We start from the raw sequence: 10,282 nt of genomic DNA, 5'->3' as shown, positions 1-10,282 counted from the left end.
CTTTCGTGCATCGCCCACCCCCATCACCAGATGGGTGTTGGATGCGGTCTTTTCTACCTTGGGAGATTCTCTTTCAGGTCCAGAAACTTCCCAAGGAAGGGAGGGAGGCGGCGATGAAGTGGGTACCTAAGGGCCCTTCCCCGCCTCATCGGCTAGAGGAAGGACCTCCGGGAGTCCGCCCTGTACCACCGCCTTGCCTCTCTGGGCGCTACGTGGATGAGGGGCTCTGTGAGCAAGGGGAAAGCGTCCTCTTTCCTTTCTCTACCAGGAGTCGGAGCGAGAAGCCTGACCCCAGGGGTCATGTCGAATTATAATTCACACCACTTGCTCTTGGACCATCTCAGTCAAGTCTCGAACACATACCCAAGTACCTTTTTTTTTTAACCGGCCTTTTGTAGGCAGCTCGGGATCTAGAAGGAGAATCGAGTTCCTGAAATGAAAAAAAAAAAAAAAAAACATATAGTAAAAGAAGTCGTGCTTCTTCCTGCCGGTGACTGTTTACAAGAGAGGGAAGTCAGCGGGGCCCCCCAGAGGTCGCTGGTGGCGCAGAAACTGAGGCCAGACTGTAGAGAAAGGGGGAAGGAGAAAAACACCCAGAAACTTTCTTCCTCGTGGCGAATAATCGCCGCCCCCCGCCCCGCTCCCCGGTCAGAGGCAGTAACGTGACACCCGAGAGAAACCCGGAGACCCGAGCGCCGAGAGGGAGGGAAGAGGGAGGAGAGAGGGCCGCGGAGAGCCGGAGAGGGAAAGGGGAGGAGAAGAAGGAAAACCCCTGTCAAGGAGGTGGAGCGAGGCGACGGTGTCCGCCTCCCGTTCCTCCCTGCCGTCTTTTAGAGGAGTCTGAACAGGGACAAAACACACCGAGACCGACAGACACAAAGCCGGGGGGTCCACGCTGGCGCTGGAGGCGAGCCCCGGCGGCCGCGAGCGAGCCCGAGGCGCGGCGGGGCGCGGGGCGCGGGGGCGCTAGCGGGCGCGGGCGCGGGCCGAGCCGGGGCCGGGCACCTCGGCCGCTCGGGCCGCGGCGGCGGGGACCATGCCGAGGAAAGTCTCCTGAGCCCGGCAACTTCGGCCCCTCCCCGCCCCCCACCCGGGCTGCCCTCGGCGCGGCCCTGCCCATGTGCAGCCGGCCGGCCGGGCTCTCCTCCTCGCAGGCGGATGGGTGACCTTTTCCTGGCACGGGCAGGCTGTGCGAGGCGGCGGAGCAGGCGATGAAGAAGAAGCAGCAGCATCCCGGCGGCGGCGCGGATCCCTGGCCCCATGGGACCCCTCTGGGGGGCGCCCCTCCGGGCCTGGGCAGCTGGAAGCGCCGGGTCCCCCTGCTGCCTTTCCTGCGCTTCTCGCTCCGGGACTACGGCTTCTGCATGGCCACCCTGCTGGTCTTCTGCCTGGGCTCCCTCTTCTATCAGCTCAGCGGGGGACCCCCTCGCTTCCTGCTCGACCTGCGGCAGTATTTGGGTAAGGAAGGGGGGCCGGGCGAGGGCGGCGGCGGCCGCGCGAACTTGTGCGGGGGAGGGGGGGGAGGGGACAGGGGCGCGCCGGGGACTTGTGGCGTTGCGACCGCCCGCCGGCGCCCCGAGGCTCCCCAGGTGGGACGTCCGGGTGCCGGCTCCCTCCCGCGCGTCCGTGCGTGCGGCCGTCCGTCCGTCCGCCCGGAGGCGGCGGGCCGGGCAGGTACCCCGGGCGGGGCGCCGCATACCTTCCCCGCCTCTGTCCCCGGGTCCGGGGCGGAGTGCGGGCGTGTGTGTTTGTGGGTGTGTACGAGTGTGTGTTTTGTGGCCTGGAGGTGTGGGGAGCGGCGAGGGGAAGGGACAGTCCCCCTCCCCCCACCCCGTGGCATTGTCGGTGACCGTAGTCCTGTCTCGTGAGCACTCCGGGGGCGTGTGGGGGGTGGAGTTAGCTCCCCTCCCCGCTCGGTTCTGCCAGTTCTGCCCCGCGAGTCCCTCTCCTGCCCGCCGGCCTCCGTGACCCAGGGGCAGTTTTCGGGCCCCCGTGCTGACCCTGGGCTGGCTTGTCCTTCGGCGGCGGCGAGGGGGACGCGGGGAGGGGCTGCGTCCGGGGATCCGGGGCTGTTCGAGGGCCCCGGGTCAGCCTGGCCGGCAGTGTCGCCTGCTGTGACCCGAGTCTCTTCTGCGCTGCGTGCGTCTCAAGTCAGAACTTTTTTTTTTTTTTTTGGGGGGGGGTTGCCTTGCGCTCCGTGTCTTAGGAGCGAGGCCGCCCGTTTTTAGCAGAGGTGAGGAAAGGGTTGTGCGGCGAGAGGAGAGAGCGGCCGCAGAGAGAGGGCGTGACCCGCCGCTCGGTGCGGGCGCGGGGAGAGCGGTGCCAGAGCCGCGCGAGCGCACTCCCGGGTCCCGGCTCCGCGGCTGGCGCGCGCCCCGGTCCGGGAGGGGCCGAATCTCCACCCCCCGCCCCTGCCCGCGCAGCCCGGAGAGCTTTTGCGGGGGCGGGGGGGAGAGGCTGGGGAGGCGCCAGCTCCCTGCCCGCGTCCGAGGTGATGAACCTGAGCCACCCGGCCAACCTCCGGCATCTGCCTGGCGCGAGCGGGTGCGCAAAGGGAAGCCTCTGGAGCGCTGGGCCGTATCGGGCCAAAGACTCCAGGGGGCTGGAAGCCTCCACACTTCCCTCAAGAGTCCCTGAGTCGCGGAAGCCACAGGTCTGGATAGCAGGCCGTTTTCGAAGGACAGGAACCACCTCAGCAAAGTGACAGATGGGTTGAAGCGTTTTGAAATAGAAACGCAGATAACAAGCATGCCCTTTCCACGCAGAGAAGCTCAGATTTTAAAAGGTACGCTCCTGTTTCGGTAGAAACTTGGGAGAACTCTGGTTTTGTAAGATGCTTTAGGGAAAATTAAAGGAAAACATTGTCCGAGCAGATTTGCAAATAACAATCCTCAGCATCAGGCTTCTTAGAAGATTGGGGGTAATAACGCACTTTTATTAGGGAGTCAAATCTCTTTTTTTCCCTGAGTTCTGCATTTTGGAGTCTCATGGAGACTTCACAGGGTCTCAGACACCTGCTAGTGCTATGAAGGTAACTTTTTCTTTCTTTCTCTTTTTTTTTTTTTTTTTAACGTTTATTTATTTTTGAGATAGAGAGAGACAGAGCATGAACAGGGGAGGGGCAGAGAGAGAGGGAGACACAGAATCTGAAACAGGCTCCAGGCTCTGAGCTGTCAGCACAGAGCCCGACGCAGGGCTCGAACTCACGGACCGTGAGATCATGACCTGAGCCAAAGTCGGAAACTTAACCGACCAAGCCACCCAGGCGCCCCCTTTTTTTTTCTTTTAAACCATCAACCATAATCCCTGTTAACTGGCACTGGGAAGTGGTTTTGAAGCTTAGGGGTCTGTAAAATCTGATAACGAATACTTTGTTGAAATTCCCTTCAAGCAAAATGTGGAGGCCAGTGGGGCAGGGAAAATACAGTGCATGGAGAAGGAAGACATCTGTGCTTAGTGCCCTCAAAGCAGTTGGCTTTAGGGAGGGCGCTCAAACTTCATGGGCCTCAGGTTTTTCATTAATAGAGTTCCGGGCTGCACTAGGTTGTAGCTCAGACCTCCATCCAGCTCCTGAGATGTTGTGGTTCTGATACCCTTCTTGGGGACAGGAAAACCGGAGAGGAGGAAAGAACAGAGGCGACCCCGGGGGGGTAAAATCAAGAAACTGTGACGTCTGGCACGTTAACCTTTTGAAAATTGAGCCCAAAGTGTGTTGTGCCCAGAATTGAATGCTTTCATCATATATTTCAAAAGATGAGGCCTGATAAATTTGGGGGCTCCGTTGGTAGAAGGGTGACTTCACTCTGGAACTGGGAAGGACTGATCAGTTGAACATCGCTGCTGTTAGTAACTCATCAGGAAGTTTCTGACTGACATGATGGGGTAAAAAAAAAATGACATCACTTCTGTAAACTGAAAATAGGATACCTTGGCCAAATTTGTTCCCTGTTGTTTTGTTGCATAAATATAATGACTTTGGGGAAGAGTGGGCTTGTGGTCTTTAAGAGGGTCTAAAATATACCCTTAATAATATAAGGCCAAGGTATCTGCAGAATACTTTCCCCTTGTTTCGTCCGTTCTACTATTCTAGTGTCTGTCAAAACAAAATTTGTGGTTAGTCAACATACCCTCTCAATTTCCTGAGTTAGCCAATTTTGGAGGCCAGTGTTTTCCTGAAATATAAGTCCAGATAAAGTGAAACTGTTCCAAATCAGAATAACATTTTAGCAAAAATTGTTGTCAGGGTGTTATTTTAATATACTTGTGTGCCATTATACATCTGACACAGAGTCTCCACTTGCTATTTATTGGCATTAATAACTGAACCTACCGTCTCGAATAGGTCTGACAACATTGAACGTATTGGATGTTCTCACAGTAGAGCCAGGAGATGCGACCATTCACGATCAAAGCTAACATTGATTGTGTCTGGTCCCGTCAGTGCACATGCAGGATGAAATTGTATGCACATAGCAATGCTACAGGTGGGTTCGGTTGTTATTCCCATTTTTGATGTGGCAGAGATGAGAACACAGATTCACTGACTGGCCGAAGGACGCACAGCCCGTAGGCCAGACCTGAACCCAACTCCGTCTGGTTCGGAGCGCCCACTGCGCAGCTCTCCAGTCAGCCAGGAGGCAAGTGCAGATCTCAAGAGCAGACTGGCTGAACACAGTCATACTTATTTGCGTAATTTCGCTTTCCTTTTCTTGCTACTTTTGTTCTGAACATCTTCAGGGGCCAGCAGAGAAGGGAAGTAAGTCAAGCAGCTGGTCTGCTCTTAGCTCCACCTTCCCGTGTTAATCCCCGTGTGCCACGGAACTCAGCTTTCGCAGAGCCACACAACTGGAGGTGATGGGAATTAGAATCTTAAATCCCCGATCTTTTGCCTTCCTTTAGCGATTTGTTCTTTGTCCACGCTAGTAGCTTTGCGTGTGTGGCCCCGGATCTGCAAGCATCGGCATCACCTGGAACCTTGTTACAAATGCAGCTGCTCAGGGCTCATTCCGGACCAATTGAATGAAAGAGTCTGGGCGGAGGGCCCAGCGCTCTGTACTTTAGCAAGTCTTCCAGGTGACTCTGATGCAGGCTGAAGTTCGAGAACCATCGTTCCGGAATACAGCTCTACTTTCAGAAAGCCTCCTATATAGTTGAGCGAAAGACAGGAGATGAAAGAGAGGAGATTTACCGAGTATTTTAAAGGTGATGTGCGTGGTTTCATCTTTTACGTTTCGACTTTGAAAAATGCATCTGCTTTGCCGCTTAAGCCTCATTGTTTCAAGGGAAAGACCAGCCAACAGCCGCAGCTCCAGCTGGCTTTAGACTCTCTGAGGTTAGGAGATGGATGGAATGGGGTGGAGCTGGTAACCAGAAGGAATAGTGGGGGAAGAAAGGGAAAGGAGGCAGCGATGATGCTTTCTCTTCCCACAGAAGCCAGTGGAACAGTTCTTTCTGGTCTGTTTTGGGAACGGGCAGAGTATGTTCTCCTGAAAGGTACTTTCTGCTGCAACACATTTGCAAAAAGGAAAGTAAGTTAGGGGGGTGGATCATGCAGGAATAACTGTGGCCTTGGTATTTTCTTTGTTGAAATGGGTAGAGGGAGAACACGAGCATACAGTGGGGTAAATGGATGTATTTAGCAAAGGCTGTGCCTAAACTTGGCTACCATAGTCCTTCCAATTCAGTGAAATGCATTTTTGTGTTTTGAAGCAGCATTCAGACTTTGATTTGCTATGGAAAACAAATAAAAATCACATAAGATCTCCCCCCCCCCCCCCCCCCCAGAAATTAGGTTATGATACAGCCTCTGCCAGTAGCCTCATTACTTATGAGCTGTGGAAATATCAGAACCTTGGGATAACACTCGTTACACTGATGTAAACTGAATAAGCCAGATGGCTTACTACAGATCTTCTACAACTGGCAAACTCTAATGATTTATCATCAAGCCTTGGATATGTGATTTAGCCTTTATGGGAACTAAATTTGTTGGGTCGATCTCAAATTGACATGCTTTCCTTTCCATTTTTACGTTGTACTACTTTAACTGGAGATGTACCACTTCTATTTCAGTTTCCAGAGTTGCCAATCTTTATATATATTATATACGAGGATGGCAATTTCAAGTCAAAAGACGACAGAGAAAAAGATGGAACTGTGTTGCATTTGAAATTCTCTAAGTTTAAATGAATTTAAAGGAAAATGTCAAAATAGAGGTCCTGATCCGTTACAAAATCATTTCTTTAAACCTTACAAGTCAAATTTAATTTGTCTTCTGCACATCAAGCATGGTTTAAATATACTTTGGGGGGCGCCTGGGTGGCTCAGTTGGTTAAGCGTCCGACTTCAGCTCAGGTCACGATCTCGCGGTCCGTGAGTTCAAGCCCCGCGTCGGGCTCTGGGCTGATGGCTCAGAGCCTGGAGCCTGCTTCCAATTCTGTGTCTCCCTCTCTCTCTGCCCCTCCCCCGTTCATTGCTCTGTCTCTCTCTGTCTCAAAAATAAATAAACGTTAAAAAAAAATAAAAAAAAATAAAAATAAATATAGTTTGGGCCCCAGACAGCAATCTAGGAAATGAATGCATTGGATATAATGTTATCAATAGAAATTGTTGACAAAAAAACAAAATGGCATTCTTGTTCATAGCTGCAAATGTGTTTTTTGGGGTTGGTTGGGGACACAGTAGCACTGTATTAGAAGAAGGACAGAAAATGGAATTCATTAATGGCAGACTGGTCAGTAAACACAGCACATGAATGGTGAAAAGCATCCTGCTTTGTAAACTATTTTTGCTGTAGACTAGTCCCAGTATGAATTGTTTGAAAGCACATATAAATATGTATTATCTGGATACTGTCTTTCCTTAAATTCCCTGTCATCAACCCAGGTTTAAAACACTAGTTGGCTTTGTATTTGAGAAGCCAGAATGAAAGTGGTCAAGCTGTTTGGGTCCCGAAAGAGATAGTATCTTTTGCTTCCCTCGAGGAAGCTCTAGGCGCAGACACTGTCTCTTGCCTTGCAGCTGTCCTGAAGGGGAGCAGTGATGGACAATGAAAAGGCATCTTATCTGACAGATCCTGGCCGCTTGAATTGTTACGAGTTATCATTTGCTCTTTTGGGTTTTGTTTTTGTTTTTGAAAGATGGGAACACTTGACCGCAGGGAAATTTCGTCTTACCTGTATTGATTTTTATTTAGAGAAACTCAACTTTAAGCAGTGATGGCCATAAACCATTTTATTTATTAGACCTGGGACACAAACACTACTGTTTCACCCAAAACTCTGATTTGCAAAAATCAAAAAACTGTAGCAACTGTTGGGCAAGAAAATTCCAAATGAAGCACCTTTCACTATTGCTATTAAGTTTTTAAAACAGCTTTATCGAGATATAATTCAGAAACCATACGGGCCACACATTTAAAGTGTTTAGTAGTTTCGTAGTTTTCAGTATATTCATAGACAAATACAGCCATTATTCTAGTTGATTTTAGAGCATGAAGAGAAACCCTATATACCCTTTGGATGTCCCCTCCCTCCACCATCTCCTCAGCCCTAAGTCACCAGTAATCTACATTCTGTCTCTGTAGATTTGCCTGTTCCGGACATCTCCTAGAAATGAGCCATATAATACGTGGTCTTTTGTGATTGGCTTCTTTCATTTGGCATATTGTTTTCATGACTCATTCACGTTGTAGCATGCATCATGCTCCCTTCCTTTTTATGGTTGAATAATATGCCAGTGGATATAGCACATTTTGTTTATTCATTCAGGTGTTGATGGACGTTGGGGTTGTTTCTATCTTGCGGCTGTTGTGCATAGCGCTTCTACGAACTTTTGCGTGCCGTCTCTGTTTTAATACCTACTTGCTGTTCCTTTGGGTACGTACTCAGAAGTAGACTGCTGGGTCATATGGTAATTCTATGTTTAACTTATTACAGAACTGCCAAGCTGTTTTGCACAGTGGCTGCACCGGCGGCCATCCCCGCCAGCAATGTACGAGAGTTCCAGTTTCTCTACATCCTCACCAACACTTGTTCCTTTCCATTATTTTGATTGTAGGCATCCTAGTGCATGCGAAGTGTATTTTATTGTGGTTTTGCTTTGCATTTCCCTAATGATTAGTGACGACGAGCATCTTTTCGTGAGCTGGTTGGCCATTCGTGTGGCTTCTTTGGAAAAAAATGTCTCTTCACATCCTTCACACATTTTTGAACTTGGTTGTGTTTTTGTTTTGGGGCTTTAAGAGTTCTTTACGTATTCTGGAATCTAGACCCTTATCAGATGTATGATTTTGCTATTTGTTTTGAAGTTGCAAAAGGTGGTACTGGCTGAAACAATACTGTGGCGTATTGTTCTCTGTGTAACAGGTGTGCACCTTCTCAAGGAGCAAGAAAGTTTCATTTTTAGTCACTTTCAAAGTGCTAATTACAGTGTCCGCGTAGAGAATGAAATCTAAATACATTCCTAACAGTGAACGGAAGCAAGGATCTCTTCAAAAGAATCCTGGGGGTCTTGTTTGCAGTGATGAGGTATGGATTACTTTGAATAGGAATCCCTTTGGTTGTCTGCATTTAGTTCTCACGTATGTAAATTCTTGGATAGCCAGCATTTACCCATATTACGGATGTCTGAAGAGATTGCTGTGACTCATATGTGACATGTACGTGAAGCCAGTTTTGAACAGCAGATTATAGTACAGTGGATGTGAGTATCTGTCTTGTATTTGCTCACTGGAATGGAACTGATGAGCTCAGCAGGGGAAAACATTTGGGTACATCATGTTCCTTATACAAGGTATTTACTACCAGGATACCAAGGAGATCTTGAGAATTCTCATAAAATTAGAATTCACGTGCAATTTGGTTGTTAATTCATGTTGTGGTATAACATACAAGACAAACACATAGGAATTTACTAAATTCCCAGAATTTACAATTCCTAGAATTGTTTCTCTTTGGTAAATTAACTTGCAGGCTTTAGAAAGAAATATTACTTGGTTTTGTAAGAGCGTTAGACACTTTGGGTATGTTTGAAAAATAGGTGTTCTCAAAATGAGAAGCTTTAAGATAGATGCAGTCAGTTCCATGCTGCTTGGTAGAGGCTCAATTTGAATAATTTGTAACACTCACATACTGAAAATCACAGGGGAGCCAGATAGCTGCTTACTGTTGAGGGTATGCTTATACCTCCTGGTCTGTCTCAGGGTTTCTGTTAGTTGTCTGTAATTTCCCAAAGATAGCCACTGACTCATTTTTCTGGTCTCATGATGTGACTTTGCCTCTGCTATTGCCTCTCTGCTGGTGGTTTAGGAAGCTCAGATTCCAGTGATGATCTCCGAACTCCTGTAATTATTTCATGATCACGTCTGAAGTTGTGACATTCTGCCTTGTATTGTGATAGTTCATGGGCAAGCTCCTTGAAAGGAGGAAGCTTATTCAGTAATCTCCATCTCTACTTTGACACCTCTCCTGTGCCTCCTGCACAGGCCCTCAGTAATTATCTGTTGATTCAATATATTTGCTAAGCAGAATGTTCTTCACTAGGGTTCCACATCCTGCGTTGTTTGGTCTCTATTTTAAGTAGAGAACATGGGGAAGGGTGCCAGGAAAGACTTAAGCTCAGGTGATGTCTACAGCCTGTCTCTTCCTGGCTGTTTGAAGCATATGTTCCAAGCAAAGATGTTAAAACCACTATGACATATAGTTCTGTAAAGATTTCCTCCATGCATGGGGATAATTGTTCACCTCTTAAGAACACCTGAGGTCAATCTAGAGCTTTGACTGCATATAACTAGAATGCAGACTTTTTGTTTCTTGTCATTTTCCTGAACCCCGACCAGTTGCTTTGGGAGTCTGCAGATAGTTTATTTCTCTCTCTAAGCTGGTGTCTTTTCCTTACATAGCGATTTGTGTTAAATTAGCTAGTACGTTTCAAGCATGACTTTTTGTCTTTAAGGAGATGAGACCAAAAGATGATGTGGTTTTTGAAATTGTGAGCAAATGGATTTTAACCTAGAATGGCAAAATGAGAAACTATAAAATCAGGGCTCAGTGCACAAACCCATTGACCCTTGTTTGATGAAAGGTATTGAATAACCTTGAAGTCATGGCTTTGGTTAAGCAACTCTTCATTCACTCATTCATGGGTGATTTAAGTAATTATTTACATTTAGCCGTATTGCATTTCTGGAAACACCATTGATTTTTTTTTTTTTTTCCCTAGCTCAGTGAGTATGAGTTTCACAGTCTTGATGAAAATAAAAATGGAAGTATTCTGAAACATA

The 10,282-nt window shown here is 48.5% G+C and overlaps 1 protein-coding gene across 4 annotated transcripts in view; it reads left to right on the top strand.

Annotated features, from left to right (window-relative positions):
• Positions 1-597: 597 nt before the first annotated feature.
• Positions 598-10,282, top strand: part of UST (uronyl 2-sulfotransferase) — a 315,627-nt gene continuing 305,942 nt past the window's right edge. Inside the window, exon 1 of one of the 4 annotated variants that reach the window (XM_053904397.1) lies at positions 598-1,458. In XM_053904397.1, the coding sequence (XP_053760372.1) occupies positions 1,212-1,458 (247 nt within the window). In that variant the 5' untranslated portion in view covers positions 598-1,211. The remainder of the gene's footprint in view (positions 1,459-10,282) is intronic. The other 3 variants (XM_019425021.2, XM_019425022.2, XM_019425023.2) reach the window with 3 other exon arrangements.

This window comes from Panthera pardus, unplaced genomic scaffold (genome assembly GCF_024362965.1).
Source record: "Panthera pardus isolate Hobbes unplaced genomic scaffold, ASM2436296v1 HiC_scaffold_17, whole genome shotgun sequence".
NCBI lineage: Eukaryota > Metazoa > Chordata > Mammalia > Carnivora > Felidae > Panthera > Panthera pardus.
This window is presented reverse-complemented; position numbering and strand designations above follow the sequence as displayed.